The sequence below is a fragment of the Natator depressus genome, chromosome 2 (genome assembly GCF_965152275.1).
Source record: "Natator depressus isolate rNatDep1 chromosome 2, rNatDep2.hap1, whole genome shotgun sequence".
Classification (NCBI taxonomy): domain Eukaryota; kingdom Metazoa; phylum Chordata; order Testudines; family Cheloniidae; genus Natator; species Natator depressus.
Window position 1 is genome coordinate 163,940,482 of NC_134235.1, and position 17,829 is coordinate 163,958,310.

Sequence of the window (17,829 nt, forward strand, 5' to 3'; positions counted from 1 at the left end):
CTTGCAGCACCATTGAAAAGTACCCCTTTTGGTTTATGTACTGGCTGCCTTGGTGGTCCAGTCCCAAGAAAGGTATATGCTATATCCCCACCACAGTTAGGGAATCCCATTGCAGCAAAGCCATCCATTATGACCTGCACATTTCCCAGAGTCACTACCCTTGATAGCAGCAGCTCAGTGATTGCGCTGGCTACTTGCATCACAGCAGCCCCCACAGCAGATTTGCCCATTCCAAATTGATTCCCGACTGACCGGTAGCTGTTTGGTGTTGCAGGCTTCCAGAGGGCTATCGCCACTCGCTTGTGAACTGTGAGGGCTGCTTTCATCTTGGTATTCTTGTGCTTCAGGGCAGGGGAAAGCAAGTCACAAAGTTCCATGAAAGTTTCGCAGCCACTGGGAATCATCCCAGACCTGCAACACTGTGCGGTCCCACCAGTCTGTGCTTGTTTCCCAGGCCCAGAATCGGTGTTCCATGGCATGAGCCTGCCCCACTGCCACCAGGATGGCCAAATTGCCGAGGCCCGTGCTTTGAGAGAAGTCTGTGTCCATGTCCTCATCACTCTCGTCACCGCGCTGCCATCGCCTCCTCGCAGCGGAAGCGGTGGATGATGACGGTCATATAGAGGACCTGCGAGGTGGATTCATAGCACCAGGAGAGCAGAGTGGCAGCGGAAGTGGTTGTTCGATGACGATAGTTTGCAGCCCTACTGCACCGTCTGCTGAAAGTAGTATGACGCGCGCACGGAAAAAAGGCGCAAAACGATTGTCTGCCATTGCTTTCACGGAGGGAGGGGCGACTGACGACATGTACCCAAAACCACCCGCGACAATGTTTTTGCCCCATGAGGCATTGGGAGCTCAACCTAGAATTCCAAGGGGTGGTGGAGACTGCGGGAACTGTGGGATAGCTACCCACAATGCAACACTCCGGAAGTCAACGCTAGCCTCGGTACTGTGGACGCACTCCGCCGACTTAATGCGCTTAGTGGGGACACACACAATTGACTGTATAAAATCACTTTCTAAAAAATCCACTTCTATAAATTCGACCTAATTTTGTAGTGTAGACATACATGTAATAGGGAGTGCTACCAGCCCTGCCTAAAATAATTTCATAATAAGCAGTGAAACTGGTTGTGGAGCCTGCAAGGCTAGGGAGGAGGTGAGGATGGGGGTGTGGTAGGCAGGTACAATGTGCATCACACCCTCCTGCCACATGAAGAAACTGCAGCAAAGTTCATATGGCCTGAGGCTGTATTATATTTCGACCAGCCCTCCCACCTTCTTGAGGATTTGAGGGGCAGTCCCTGTGGGAATCCCAGGCAGAGTGGATCCACTGGAGCCATGCACCCAGACCATAGTGGGAGGAAAGCAATGACAGAATTTGAGTAGGGGCTGGAGAGATTGGTGACAACACAAATGGGAATCTGAAAGAGGAGATAAGAGAGACAATGTGAAAGAAGTGGAAATCAGAGACAACATAGTAGGGAGAAAAATACTGAAGAGTAAGAGAAAACAGAGAATAGAGTGTAAAAAAGAACAGAAAGGGAAGAAAAGACATAAATAAAGACTGGTTTCAGAGTGGTAGCCGTGTTCGTCTGTATCAGCAAAAACAACATTCGTATGCCCCTTCATGCTTTGGCATGTGTTGTAATTGAAATCAAGATATCTGATAATGTAGAAAATATCCAAAAATAAATGGTATTCTATTATAATTTAACAGTGCAATTAATCCCACAATAATCGTGATTAATAAAATTAATCATGAGATTAATCACACTGTTAACAATAATATAATACCATTTATTTAAATAGTTTTGAAAAATACTATTTCTTTCATTTATCATTTTTACAGTGCAAATATTTGTAATAATAATATACACTTTGATTTCAATTGCAACACAGAATACAATATATATATGAAAATGTAGAAAAACATCCAAAATATTTAATAAATTTCAATTGGTATTCTATTGTTTAACAGTGGGATTAAAACTGTGATTAATTGCGATTAATTTTTTTAATCACGATTAATTTTTTTGAGTTACTCACATGAGTTAACTGCGATTAATCAACAGTCCTTATATATATATATAAAAATCCACAAATATTGTCAAATTCACAAGGCATGTTCCAACATCACTGTCTTCATGATTGGCTTTAATACTGTGTCCCTCCCTCCTTCTGTCTGCATTTTGTCCTTATAGGGCCAAACCCTTTAATCAGATGCATACAGATGGACCCCTGCACCCACAGACACCTAGGGCCTTGGGCTCCAATCTTGCAAACACTTGCGTATGTGATTAACTTTACTACAACAAGTAGTGCCATGAGTTTACGATAGTAAAGTTTTTGCAGCATTGAAGCATTACATGGTAAGCTCTTCAGAGCAGAGAACTTTTCCTCTTGCATCTGTGTGAAGTGCCTCCCACATTTTAGGTGCCAGCTAAGTAAATAAAAAATATCTGAGGGCTAACCATTAATCTTTGACACTCAGTTTCTTATACCAACATAAATCTAAAGAAAGAATGAGATAATTGGATTGAAATACTTGTTCAAAATTCCAGAATACATGGGATGAAATTCTGGCACCATTCAAGTCAATGGTAAAGCCCCCATTGACTTCAGTTGAGCCAGGGTTTCATGCACAGTCTACACTTGATTTTCCAGTATAAGTATACTGGTATAAAGAAAAGGAGGACTTGTGGCACCTTAGAGACTAACCAATTTATTTGAGCATCAGCTTTCGTGAGCTACAGCTCAGTTCATTGTAGCTCACGAAAGTTTATGCTCAAATAAATTAGTTAGTCTCTCAGGTGCCACAAGTCCTCCTATTCTTTTTGTGGATACAGACTAACACGGTTGCTACTCTGAAACCTGTCTTTATACTGGTATAATTATTCTGGCAAACCCTTCTAAATTAGACACAGCTTATACTTCAAGAGTGCTGATGTCTGAACTAAATAAAACTATACCTGCCAACGCACTTTTTTGCCAGTATAACTGAGTCCACACTAAAGCTTTTCCCAGGACAAAAATGTTGGAAAGAAATCATGTGCCTAACTGATATTACAATAGCAGTGAAAGTTTTGAGCTTAGACCTGGCCACAGTCTACATATGTTCTGTAGAGTTTTACTATTTAAAACATTAGGTTGTGAAATGAAAAACATGCTATTTGGGAGGAGTTAAAAGTGGTACATTTATATACCTTCAAAGTAGATACTGAAATTAGTTTTGGTTCTTACTTTGACGACTGTTCATCCTCAGTCTTCTTCTCAGCTGTTATACCAGGTGCCATTCTATACAGTTAGACCTGAAGGAAGAAAACAGTGTATGGTACTTCAGTGACAAAATAAGGCCCTGATCCTGCAAAGATCTACATGCATGCTTAATTTTACACACTGTTTAGTCCCATTTTAAAATTAGTTTCATTAATTGTAACGCAGATGTTGCATCTAGTCTACATAGTCATTACTCTTAACTCTAAAAAATTAAATAAATACATTAATAATAAGGTCCACACATAATACAGCCCCTTCAAAAATGGTGAAATTTCAACAATGTGAACATCTGACCATTAGATTTTTTAAAATATGCATTTACCCAAAATTAAAATGGACAATTTTACAGCTGATGCCAGTGGGTTAAATATCTCTGCATCAAAACTTGAACTACAAAAAGACATTTTTTGTCATTCTTATGCAAAATAGAATTAACACATTCTGTATGACTAAGACAAATTATAAAATGTCGTAAAGGAAGTTCTGCACCATTGCCGAGCCCAAATGAGTACACAAATAAATGGGAGGTGAACACTATTGAGTCAAATCTCTTCCTTAAAGAAACACTCAACCTAATGACTGCAATAGAAGGAAAGAGTCAGATTTTGCAACAAAATTACAAAATATTTTTTTCCGAGAAAGAAACACATACGATCTGATGAAAAAAGCCCAAATATTTACATGTGGGAAAAGAGAAGTGTGTTGCCCCTTTTTGACCCCAGTGGCTAGTCAAAAGTTTGGGGCCCTGGGGATCTTCCAGCTGGAAGCAGAAATTGATTGAGTCTAGTATTTTTCTTGATGCAGCCTGTTTACTTACAAGGAATGAGCAAAGTCCCTATGTCTCTGAATACAGAAGGAACCAAGAACAAAAGGGGCAATTTCTTAGACTATGTCTACACTATGGACCTTACAACAAAACAGATGTACTGCTTCAGCTGTGCCGCTGTAAGGTCTCCTGTGTAACTGCTCTATGCCAGCGGGAGAGAGCTCTCCTGTCGAAATAATTAAACCACCCCCAATGAGTAGTGGTAGCTTTGTCGGGGGGAGAGCATCTCCCACTCACATAGCACGCAGCTCTTGTCAGTGAAACATGTCGGTTGGGATAAAAACTTTGCCAACAAAAGTACTAGTGTAGACAAAGCCTTAGTCTACACCCCCCACGCTACATGAGCCAACACCAGACCCCAAAGTGCTCTCTCTAGCTTTTTTTTCCAGGGTCACACTGTGATTAGTGGCTCGGAGCTCCTACTTGTCTTTCTTGCCTCTCCCTCTGTCTGTCCTCAGTTTGTATGTGATCTCTAGACACACACACACACACACACAATCTGTCCTCACTTTGTGTGTGATCTCTTTCTCTACACACACACACACACACACACAACCTACCCATAAAAATATTCAGACAAAAGTTCCTGGGCAGGTTCACACAGGGCAGGTTGTTTTAGGCGGGGGCTTAATAGAGGAAGATATCACTGTTAAATGGGTTAATATTTGCATAAAATTATGCTACACTTCTTAGGCAATTATTGATCCAAGTATGTGAGAGAACTGGAATTGTATTATTTCCAATAATAAGAATGTATAATTGTATAACTAATATATTATACTTATGTATCTAGACTACATTTGATTCCAGATGGAGAAGAAGTCTTTCACATTCTGTTTAGTGCCTAAACTGATGAATGAATAAATGATTTTTGAAGTAAATTTACAACAATTTAAATTATTTTCAGGACTTTTAATTTTGGATCTTTAATCTTCTTTACTAATGGAATCAATATTCACTTCAATACGCTAGTGTGTTATAGATCGCTAGATGCATAGATTAATACAATCTACTAAAATAGAAAATATTACTTAAAAGAAAAATTTCCATTTAAGATAGCCATGGAAACTATTTTAACAATCTTCCTTTTCTATGATACAATTTACAATAGATAGGTGTTAAGAAATTATTGTTTTCTGAAGAAGGTACACAGTATATAGTACAAAACAGGTGCAAATTTCAAACCTAGAAGTAGATTCCCTATTTTAATCAGTGTTCAGATTTGATGATTAATATTTTACAACCATGCAAAGCCCATAATTTTTGCTGTGGTTTTCTTTGATTAATGTCTTATCAGTACTTTTTTGAAATAGGAGCTAACTCTCAGGTTCTGCTCTATCTCCTATTAAACTCATTGGAATGACTCCTGCTGACATTAACAGGAGTTGGTTAAGCCCTCAATTTTCAGTGTGAGCATATTTTTCCTCATCCTTAAGTGATTGCTTCCATTATATAGCACTTCTGCAATAGGCTTTCCGTTCATATTGTATGCCTACTTCTGTATCACTCAGATAATGACAGTTCAGTATGGGTTTCTTCACATGAGGAACCCCTAGCTGATCTGTTAGTCTAATTGTGAAACATGGGTATACTTTGCTCCAAAGAAAAACTACCTCCCCGGCCAAACATCTGACCCCATAAAGCTCTCTCTACCAGTACCAGCAAAAATTCTGGCATTTCATAAAAGAACAGTACAGTGCTGTTGGTTTTAAGATTCATCTCCTCATCAGCAAGGGGAGGGACAAAGAAATGAAATCCCAGTTCCCATAAGGGGCTTCCAGTACCGGATTTTTAACTAGGAATGATGAATATTGGGCACAATAGCAATCGACACACTAGGCATCTCTCTGCACAGTTAAAGGGGGGCATTGCTTGGCTTCCGTTGCACCAGCTGTAACCTACCTTGCGGGGAAGGAGAAGCTGAACTCCAGCGGCTGCCCAATTCCAGCGGCTCTCGATGGTATCTGAATGGCACAAGCTATTGCACCGGTTTCCAAGCTGGGAAAGAAACAGGGGAGTCAGGTCTCTGGAAGAGGAGGCTGCTGCTGCTGCTGGACCAAGCTCCGGGATGAGGGAGCGGCAGGAAGTGGGCGAGCAGCGTGCTTTAGCAGCGGCACGGCTCCTTTTCACTCCTCCCTCGCTCAGGAAGGAGGTGGAAACCGAGTGCCGTGAGTAAGCACCTTGCTCTGTGCCCTCAGTGCCCCTTCCTGGCACCGCCCCGCCCCGCCGCCGCTGCCGCTGCCGCCGCCGCCGCTCGGGCTCCTCCTGGCCCCCGGGAAGGGCACGTAGCCCCGCCCCAGCGCCGCGGCAGCGGCTCTTGCCTGGCCCCCTCTGACAGCCCGAGCCGTGCGGAGAAGGGGTTTCCTCCGTGCCCCGCGCTCACCTGGGGCAGGTGAGGGAGCCGGCGGCGGCGGCTGCTGCGGTGCCTCTCGGGTCGCTCCCGGCTGGGGGCTCCGGTCTCCCTGCGTGCCCGTCGCCGCTGCCTTCTCTGGCTGCTGCTGCTGCTGCTGGGCGGGCTGTTCCCACGGTCACCGGGCTGCCGCCGTGGGACACTGCACGGCGCGGCGGCGGTGTCTGGGGAGAGGCGGGTCGGGCTGAGCTGTCAGTTTCTCCCGCCCAGGCTGAGCAATGCTGGAAAAGCCGGGCCGGAGACGAGAGGCAGTGACAGGGCGCGGAGGGTTTCAGCCGGTGGTTCCCAGGATGTCTCTGTGACGCGTGTGTGTGCGTGCAACAAAGAGTGTGTCATGTGTGCGTGTGTGTGTAAAGCAGGACAGTTGTGTGTTTCATTCTGTGTGCATGCTGCAACTGTGGGTAACAATGCTTGTGCAAGTAACTGTGGGTCACAGAAAGTGTGTGAGTCTGTGTGGACTTGGGAGTGTTAATTACGTATGTGATAAGATGGGTATATATTCAATTTATTGTGTAACAGGAAGTATGTGTGTTTACAAGTATATATAAGTGTGTGTTTAAAACTGTATATACCCCACTACACATACAATCACACAGGTGTAACAAATTGTGTGTATTTGGACTTGTGTATATTAGGACATGTTACCTGTGGGGGGAACTGGATGTATGTGACTGTCTCTGTGTGCGCGCAATGGGATGTGTGTTTACTTTTGTTTCGGACAAGGTGGGGGAGGTAATATCTTTTATTGGACCAACTTCTGTTATTGATCCAGTAAAAGATATTACAGCCCCCAGCTTGTCTCTCTAGTATGCTGGGGCAGACATGGCTAGAACAGCACTGAATCATTTTATGTTTAACGGGATGTGCAGATGTGTGTACTGTGAAAATGTGCACAGTATGTGTATACAATAGTACAAATTCAGGTCCCTTTGAAGTCATTAAGGGATTTGCCATGTAACCAATATTTTCAATGGGATCAGGCTCTGAGCCAGCATGTATGTGTATGGAATGAGTGTAAGCATACCTGTCAATGTCTTTCTAGAATTTGCATACAGTATATAAACTAGATTTGATGGCATATGTGCCACCATGTGTCTAAACAGTATGACCTTGAGCCACAAAGGGACTTAGTGCAACACTGAACATCACAGCACCTCTTAGGCACCGAGAAAAGTCACAAAAGCACTGCAGTACAAAAACCTGTGTTAGGTGCTCAGGTTCCCTATGCAATGAATGGGGAGAGATAGGAAAACAATCCACAAAAGCCAGCATGCTTGGAGGGAAGCTGCCTAATCTAGCCGATGGGAAATGCTGATCAGAGGGGCCTGCAACCTGGTGCATGGCCTTGTAGCATCATTCAGGCTTGGGCCAGCCAACCTCCACCATAACAGAGGGGTGGCTAGGCCAACTCTGAGTGAGTAGTGCTGTGACTTAGTGCATAGGGTCACAGCACCACTCAGGTTTGGCCTGGCACCTTCATGATAGAGGGGTGGCTGGTCCAAACCTGAGTGGCGCTGTGACCTGCACAAGGTTGCAATTCCTAAAGCAGGGAACCAGGCTCCATCCCCTGGGGTAAGTGCTGGAACTAACTCACTCTCCAACCCCCTGTCCCCCATCCCAAGGCGCCTTCACTTTGCATCAGGCTAAGACAAACGTATGTTTGCCTAGGCCAGGACCCAGTGATGGGTCAGTCCAGCTTGACAACCCATCTAGAACTTCCTTGTGACTCACTGGTGGGTTGGGACCCACGGTTTGGCAAATACTACTCTAACCACTGGGCTAAAAGTTAAAAAGTGGGCATACTACCATCTCCTCCTCCAGTTAGATTTTGAATGGGATCCAATCTGGTAGGCAGCCTCTGTGTTTGCCCACTGGATAGGGCCCCACATGTGATGTAGGCAGCCAAACACCTGCCTTCTCCCAGTTTGTGAATTGCTCTGGGGCCCATGCAGCAGATAGGCAGCTGATTCCCAAGAGGGAGGCAGAAATGCATGTGTGCACAGGCAGAACCTTAGGTACTGAGGGAACATCTTGACTGAAGACTTAGGCACCAAGTGAGTTTAGGTGCCTACAGGTTCTCCAGGAGTTTTGTGGACTGCAGTAGAGCATAAGCTTTAGGTGCCTATGGGATTGAGTGTAGGAAACAATTGTGTGCCTGGTATGTGTTTCATACGTGCAGGGTGTGTACGGGGAGTTTATATGCAAACTTTATTTCAAAAGTGCAACCCAGTATGGTAAAGATGTGCAAATATATTTAAAACTAGACTAGACAAAGCATTACAGGATATACTGCCAGGTGGAATCCTGTATTAGCAACAGGATGATAGGTGAAATGACCTTTCTAATTTCTATGATTAAGAGGTTAGCTCACTCAGGGCGAGAATTTTACCAACAATGTATATATGATAGCATAATACCAAACAAATGGAACCAATAGGAATTGAATAAGGAGAAAAGTTCTAGAAAGGTGTTGGCCCTTACCTTCTGCATAACTAATGAAAAGTAGCCCTGTGTTCAGGTATCCTCTGAGTTGATTCCTTCTAAAACCTAGCCATTTTTTCCTTATACCATACCCAAAATTTTCTTAAGCCACATGAGCACAATTATTGTGTCTCTATGAATTTCTGAACAAAAATATAAATATTACCTAATGGACCTTTCACATTGCTGTTTTGTGGAAGCAAAACAGCTTAGTGAGAGAATTTGATACTGTTTAGTTATTCTACAACAAATATTGTGTGATTAATAGATAATAAGATTTAGGCAAATCATTAGTGTTATGTTTTTATACAATTGTTAAGGCTTTATTATTGCAAATTAAGTGATATAGTTATGTAATACCAAGTTTGATCTTGAAGCTTAACTTCCCTCCCTGCTTAGGCAAAAATGCGGAAGTGTTATCAATAGGAAACAAAGGAGGTGAACCAGGATAATTTAAAACGTTAGCAATCTTAATCCATATTGACCCACGTATGGCAGGAGAATGGGTTGTTTAAAAGACATACATATCAGATTTGGAAATAATTGGAGGATCAGTTTTTCCCTTTAAAATGGTAAATTGTTTAATTTCCAAGTAATGTTGTGTTGCATGTCACCATAGAACCAGATTTTCAGTTCTCTGGCATATGTTTAGATAAGCATTCAGGCACTCCCCATGGTGATGAGCACCATAAAAATATCTATAAATAGGTTGCATATGACATGGATGTCAGATTTGATATTTGGGAAAATGGAACAATGAGGAATGCAGTTGAACCTCTCTACAAATAAGATTTTTGTAGGATGGATTTTATTTCATTGAATGGTTCTTACTCACTTACCATTGGCATTGCTCCAGAATCATTTCCTTTAATACATGGGTTCTTGCAGACAGGAAGTTCAGGATTTCCCTAAACATATTTCTCTTATTAATTGATTGGCACAGCAGGAAAGTGGGTGAGAAGAAAAAAAATTCCGATGGCTCCTGCTGTCTCCACATTTTGCTTCCTTCCTGTCTTATTAAGAACTGAGTTAGTCACAGGCATGCCTAAATCGCTGCAGAGTATGTCTACACTGCACCAGAGAGTGAGCCTCTCCCCCGCCCCCACATAGACTGACTAGCAGTTGTGGGGCTTGGCTTGAGCTAGCCCATTCAAAATAGACCTTGGGGCTTGGGTTCTCAAGCCTACAGGGAACAAGCTGCAGCTGGAGTCACAACATCCACTTGGATATTCAGGGGTGGCACCAGGGGCTGAGATGGGCCAGACAGAAAATTCAGGGGGGGCTGCACTCCCCACGCCATGAGACCTCACCCTGTCCAAGGCCCCTCCCCCGACCAGGTTGGAGGCTGGAAGCTGGAGTGAGGCAGCACAGGGCGCTGACTGCTCGCAGCTGATAAGACCTGTCTGGGTAGGGGGACCTGGGTCCAGGGCCAGCAGAGCCCTCGGGGAGCAGCAACCATGGGGGGAGGGCCCAGTAGCCTGGGTCAGAGTGGGTCAGTCCAGGCCACTGTGGGGAGTCCTGGACCCACCACCCACCCTGGGCGATGCACCCTGGCAGGCGGGGACACAGGCTGGGGGCTGCTCTTGGGCACCCCAGCCTCCCGCCCAGGCATACTTCACCGCTGCTGCTGGAGGTGGGCACCTGGTCAGCAGCCACCGCTTTCTCTGCTCTACCTTCAGAGTTGGGCAGCTGCAGAACAGCAGCTGCTACAGGGTGGCAATGGAGGGGCTAAGGCAAATTTTGGGGTGACTATAGTTCTCACTAGCCTCCCTCAGTGCTGCCCCTGCTGATATTTTTAGTGTGCTGACTCAAGCACTGCTAGCATGAGTCTATCTACTCAGGCTGGGGGGCGTGCTCCAAGCTGCGGTATAGACATAGGCTAAAGGAAATTGACCACCACTATTGGGCTTCTTTGTAAATATCACAACTCAGGACTAAGGAATCAGGGACCCAACAGCCTCCCTCAGGGAAGACATACTGAAGATGTGGGAGCTTCTTAGCTTCCTTAAGTTCCCCCTCAGAGTTGTGGATGGGAAGCAAGCTACTGCCAAGCAGTCTCTTACTGAAGTTAATTCCATTTGTAAACCCCATATGACCCACCGTGAACAGAGAATCCAGTGTCCAGAACGAACAGAACTGTATACTGGTGGGCAGTTTCACCAGCCAGGGAAGGGAAGCAAATACCATGCCCAAGTCTTTTTAAAGCCCTTGCCCCAGGACATGATTTATTGTTTGAAACAAAGGACTTAAACAGCACCATAATAAAACAACACAACTCAGGGATTGTCTTCACTCCAAAGTTAACTTGAGTATTGCCCCAATTTGCACCCCATCCACACACACAAACTCTGAACTGGACGATGTTTAAACTAAAGCTCAAGTTAGCACAGCTCATCAGCAGCTAACATGACCACTCTGCAATGTGGACACAAGCTAACTCTACTCTAGTGCCTCTAGGACTCCAATCCCCTCCCACAATTCCTACCATCTGCCCAGAAAGGACAGACACATTCTCCCACAATTCCCTGGGAAATAATTCATAAAGTGGCTCCACTTACTGCAGTGCAAAGAACCCTGGGACAAGCCCCCAGAAACACTAGCAGCACACACAAGGCAACTGGAGCATAGGTATCTCCAGTTAACTGCAACAAAGAGAAACTCTGACAAATGCTGACTATACTCCCCAGAAGCACAGTGTCCCTCCACCTGTGAAGAAAAAGAGGACACACCCTTCTGCTTAGCTTTCTTTTTCTTATATACCCCACCCACATGATAGGCTGGGACCCGGTAAACCTTTGAAGGCTGCTGCCTCACCTTGTCACAAGAACATTCAGACAGGAATCTCAGGCACATAAAGAGATCAAATAGCTCTCCAGGCTGCTTTCTACTGGAAACTAATGAAAGGTTAGAAAAATATGCACTTAGTAGAACCAAATGGAGGAACATATTCAATTTACAGCTCTTCTCTTGCAGCTCTCTAAAAATGTGAGCTTAAAAAGTTAATTAGAAAGTATTCTTTAACATTATAATTTGAAAAATCCATCTTAAAAATGTCCTTAAAGCTCATTTATTCTTCAACTCCAATACTGCCTGCTATTCTGTTCTGTATTAAGTATTCTATATAATATCAGGTTGTGACCCAATGTAAGCCCTTTGGGGCTGGGAACCAGTTACTTGATTGCACAGATCACCAATTCAGCAAGTCTGTGTACACCAGTAGTGCAATAAGAATATGTATTTTGATAGAAATTAAACTGTTAACTGTAATATGCATATTATACTTACAGTCTAGGCATTAAAAGTGTGCTACATTCTTAAAATAAATACTAATTACACAACAGTATTTTCCAGGAAAAAAATAGATGATGCATTACCTGGAGAAGGAGCAGGGACTTTGCTTTGAGGTGTTGGGAGAAAATGTAGGGTACTGAAAAGAAATTATATATATATATGCAGTCATCCAGTGTAAAATAATGAGGATGTGGATTCAGGACATTTCCCTGTGTTGCTACAGACTTCCTATGTGACCTAAGTACTTAGACCCATATCTAAGACCCAAATTACAAAGGAATATACGTTTAAAAAAAAATCAAATGAATAATGTGATTGCTATTGAGAAAATACACCGTATGTTTAAAGTAAAAGGAATGTAAGAATGATTGGGATAGCAAAGACAAAGACACAAAAATAAACAAGAAAAAAATTCCCAAGTATTTAAAGAACAAGAAGTCAGTGAGAGAGACTTCAGGCCCCTTGTGACACAAAGGGAGAACATGACACGTTGCTGAGAAGCTAAACATTTTCTTTATCTCAATAAGGAGAATGATAAAAATGTGGTAGGAGTGGAGATATATATATTTCCCAGGGGCAGGAAGTTTAGGGCCCAATCCCTCACTCTTCACTCAGACAAAACTCTCATTGACTGTAAGGAATGCGGGACAGGGACCTAAAAATGACCTGTGAGCTTGACAAAAGGTAAAAAGTAGATTAGAACAAAGGTTTTCCAAACTATGACCTAAGAGACATTGCTTGGAGAAGGTTCTATCATGAGGCACCTCTAGATGGCGCAAATCTTAAGTGTGAATATGCAGAACCACTTGAAGAACTACAAATACTTTTTTGATGGACAAGCACAATAAATAATGCCTCTCCCAGACTCACCTGCACCTGGACCCTACCCAAATGAATCCCACCTCCCCTGCACCTATACCCCCCCTGCAGAGCCCCAAACACATTCACCTGGATCCCCTGTAGAGTCCCATTGCCCCTGCATCTGGAACCCCGCAATGAGCTTCTGTGCATCCAGATCTCCCACTGAGCCGCCCGCACCCAGATTGCCCCACAGAGAACTCTCTTACCCCCACCTGGATCCCTCTGCACTAAGTCCCTCTGTACTTAGAGGATTTGGCCAAAAGAAATCTGATGAAGTTCAACAAGGACAAGTGCAGAGTCCTGCACTTAGGACGGAAGAATCCCATGCACCGCTACAGACTAGGGACTGAATGGCTAGGCAGCAGTTCTGCAGAAAAGGACCTAGGGGTTACAGTGGACGAGAAGCTGGATATGAGTCAACAGTATGCCCTTGTTGCCAAGAAGGCCAATGGCATTTTGGGATGTATACGTAGGGGCATTGCCAGCAGATCGAGGGACATGATCGTTCCCCTCTATTTGACATTGGCGAGGCCTCATCTGGAGTACTGTGTACAGTTTTGGGCCCCACACTACAAGAAGGATGTGGAAAAATTGGAAAACGTCCAGCGGAGGGCAACAAAAATGATTAGGGGACTGGAACACATGACTTATGAGGAGAGGCTGAGGGAACTGGGATTGTTTAGTCTGCAAAAGAGAAGAATGAGGGGGATTTGATAGCTGCTTTCAACTTCCTGAAGGGGGTTTCCAAAGAGGATGGATCTAGACTGTTCTCAGTGGTAGCAGATGACAGAACGAGGAGTAATGGTCTCAAGTTGCAGTGGGGGAGGTTTAGGTTGGATATTGAGAAAAACTTTTTCACTAGGAGGGTGGTGAAACACTGGAATGCGTTACCTAGGGAGGTGGTGGAATCTCCTTCCTTAGAAGTTTTTAAGATCAGGCTTGACAAAGTTCTGGCTGGGATGATTTAGTTGGGGATTGGTCCTGCTTTGAGCAAGGGGTTGGACTAGTTGACCTCCTGAGGTCCCTTCCAACCCTGATATTCTATGATACTTGGATCCTGCTGCCAGGCTGAGCCTGCTCACCCACACCTGGTACGCCTGGCACAGAAAGACAGGGCCTCAGGGTGTTTCTGGCCATTGCACTGTGTCAGGGTCAGGTGAAGCCTCACTGCCGAGTCCCTGTCCTGGGGTGGGGTGAGGCTGCAGGGTAATCTCCCACCTCCATGCAACCAGTGGCCTGTGCTCCCCACTGCCATGTTGGAGCCTCCACATGTATTTATTGACAAATAAAATTTGCAGAATTTTAGAATATTGTGCGCAGAATTTTTAATTTTTTGGTGCAGAATCCCCTCAGGAATATGGGGTGCTGTGCAGCTGTGATGGTGGGACTGTGAGGAAGGTGGTGGGCAATGGGGAGGTCTATGGGCGGGGGGCGCTGGACAAGTGATGTGGTGTGCAGGGTGCTGTGCAGTTGTGGTGGGAGGCCAGTGGGGGAGGTCTCTGGGCGGGGCGGGGGTTGGGCATAGAGATCTGTGGTGGAGGTCTCTGGGCAAGGGAGTGCTGGATATAAGGGTGGGGCACTGGGCAGGGGAGTGGTATGATGTGGGCCTGCCCTCAAGGGGAAGGAGCATGCTGGCAGCACAGGGCTGGGCAGGCCAGTGTGCATCTGGCAGTTGCAGGTTCGTAAACAGTGCCTTCCTGCTGGGCTGCACAGAGTGGGGCTGCTCCTGCCACGCTGTGCCTCATTGCTCCCAGCCCGCCCTTCATGCTGAAAACTGACCATCCCGCCCCCCTGCCCCGTGGGCGCCCACAAATATGTTTGGCTCCGGGCCCACAAAAAGTTAATTCGGACCTGGCTACACGGATGTTAAGCAATTGTTTTATACCCTCCTATTTACATTCTCTCTATTCAAATGTAGTCTACACACTGAAAAAGTTTGAGAGCTCCTGATGTAACTGCTTTTAAGTGAGTTAAATAGGACAGAGTGAGGTCAGAGGGATTCAGTGGCCATGTCAGGAACAGACTGGTGAAGCCTGACTTCCATTCCCCTGCTACAATCTCTACACAAAATTGTTAGGTAAGAATCCTATCAGAGAGGTAAATTGCAAGGAAGCGGATTTATGTACCCAAGCCTGGATTTTTAAATTAATTTGGGAAATTTTGGATAGAGCTGTGTGAGGAGGGAGGAGGAAATATTACAGCTGTGAAACAGAAAGAGCAATACAGAAAAGGAAGGCCTAACCAGACTCTTCTGCTTTGCTTATAATTCCCCTGTCCAAGTCAACAGTATTAAATAGATTACCATATTCTCTGTAGCAGTTCCTTTAAACAATAGATTTTTTTGGCAGTGCATGTACCTTTAAGTCTGTATCAGAGGCTACAACAAATAATTTGATTAATTTCAGAACATTTTTCTAAGAAAAGATTCAAATAAGTTGTTTCCCACTCATTATTTACTCAATTCCACTATATATGTTCTTGACGGGAACTCCTTGAAAAGAAATTAAACAGGTTGTTAGTGCCCTGTCAAACAGACTGAAAGAAGTTCAATATCTATCTTAAGTATTTAGGTCACAAATCACCATAGTACATAGGAGTACAAAGCCCCCACAACATTAATAAGAAACAATATAAAGGATTTAAAAGTGGACTTTGCTCATAGCTATCCTTTAGATGGACTGCTTAAATTTGAAGAATTATTTCCACTTCCTCCCTTTTCTGACTCTCATTCCCTCTTCCTCTTGTTTTCCATCACTAAAGCCCATGACAGTGAGCATTGAAGAACATTCCACTTAACATAGGAGGGGTTTCTTTTACAGTGAAAAAGAGAGATTAAGATGGCAATATTACTTCTTACAATTTAAGTAATATAAGTTGTCATAAATATAAAGGGAAGGGTAAACCCCTTTAAAATCCCTCCTGGCCAGAGGAAAAATCCTCTCACCTGTAAAGGGTTAAGAAGCTAAAGGTAACCTCGCTGGCACCTGACCAAAATGACCAATGAGGAGACAAGATACTTTCAAAAGCTGGGAGGAGGGAGAGAAACAAAGGGTCTGTGTCTGTCTGTATGCTGCTTTTACCAGGGACAGAACAGGAATGGAGTCTTAGAACTTTTAGTAAGTAATCTAGCTAGGTATGTGTCAGATTATGATTTCTTTAAATGGCTGAGAAAAGTACTGTGCTGAATAGAATGACTATTCCTGTCTGTGTGTCTTTTTTGTAACTTAAGGTTTTGCCTAGAGGGATTCTCTATGTTTTGAATCTAATTACCCTGTAAGGTATCTACCATCCTGATTTTACAGAGGTGATTCCTTTACTTCTATTTCTATTAAAAGTCTTCTTGTAAGACAACTGAATGGTTTTTTCATTGTTCTAAGATCCAAGGGTTTGGGTCTGTGGTCACCTATGCAAATTGGTGAGGATTTTTACCAAACCTTCCCCAGGAAGTGGGGTGCAAGGGTTGGGAGGATTTGGGGGGGGAAAGACGTGTCCAAACTATGTTTCCCAGTAAACCCAGTTAAAGTTTGGTGGTGGCAGTGGAAATTCCAAGGGCAAAGGGTAAAATTAATTTGTACCTTGGGGAAGTTTTAACCTAAGCTGGTAAAAGTAAGCTTAGGAGGTTTTCATGCAGGTCCCCACATCTGTACCCTAGAGTTCAGAGTGGGGAAGGAACCTTGACGTAAGTATTCCCAAGGCTTTTATGAATGACATTGATCTTATGATCATAGATCATCATTGTTAGAAATGTACAATTAGAACTGTCTATTGTACTGGAAGGTAGTCATTCTTTTCAGACACTAACAATAGATGTAATCCTGTCAGCAGGCATACAGTTTACAATGCTGTTTCAGCTGACAAATGCTGAATTCCCAGGATGTGGTTTGGAGAAATTTATATGAGTGTATGGTTCTACAAGATTTTTATAAAGTTACATAGAGTACTTATTCTCCTGAATGCTTTGTGGAGCTACAGGTAGGTTCTACAAGAAGTATGGCAGTTTGTAATTGACCATATCATCTGTCCATTATAAAGCAGGAGCTCTTATACAAAATATATACCTTATTATATTACCTTTTTGAAATCCTGATACAGAACTGTCCACAATCTGCCTGCTAAACGTAAACAATTTCCACACACAAATTCCCTTTCTCCCAAAGACACGAATCATTATGGAGAGGCAGTAGCCTCTGCATGGTTCAGGTTGTAACAAACTTTCATTATAAAGTCTTATTTTAGCATCCCTATAATTTTGGGGATGTGTTTGGGCCCAAAGTTTCCACATTTACTCTTAAGGCAAAAGAATTCTGCAAAGCAGGAAGAAAATGTGTCAACTATTTTTGATTTACAGGTCGTAAAGAAATTGCCATGAATTTGAAATTCTGACTTTCAGCTGACATTCTTTGTCTTCCTCTTTCTGAGAAATAGCTTGTTACTACCTTTTCAAATAGTTAAATCTCTTGGGAAAATTCATGCATTTCTTTATGCTTAATAGGAATGTGTTTGCTTATTTGCGAACATTATAAGATTTATTTAAGCACTTGGGTTTTGTAAATAATGTGATAAGTACAATGTTTGCCATTTATTTAGAAACCTGAACTGGTGTTTGAAATGACAAGTGAAGTCTTGATCCCACTGACCTGAATGGCAAAACTCCCACTGTCTTCAATAAGGTCAGGAT

The 17,829-nt window shown here is 43.6% G+C and overlaps 1 protein-coding gene across 5 annotated transcripts in view; it reads right to left on the reverse strand.

The window, feature by feature from the left end:
* Positions 1 to 6,821, reverse strand: part of UPP1 (uridine phosphorylase 1) — a 29,907-nt gene extending 23,086 nt beyond the window's left edge. For 2 of the 5 annotated variants that reach the window (XM_074945255.1, XM_074945252.1), the window contains exons 1-2: positions 6,011 to 6,385; positions 3,247 to 3,314 (exon numbers count right to left, since the gene is read on the reverse strand). In XM_074945255.1, coding sequence (XP_074801356.1) covers positions 3,247 to 3,299 — 53 coding nt within the window. In that variant the 5' untranslated portion in view covers positions 3,300 to 3,314; positions 6,011 to 6,385. Of the gene's footprint in view, positions 1 to 3,246; positions 3,315 to 6,010; positions 6,386 to 6,491 lie in introns of those variants that run through there. The other 3 variants (XM_074945251.1, XM_074945254.1, XM_074945250.1) reach the window with 3 other exon arrangements.
* Positions 6,822 to 17,829: the final 11,008 nt, after the last annotated feature.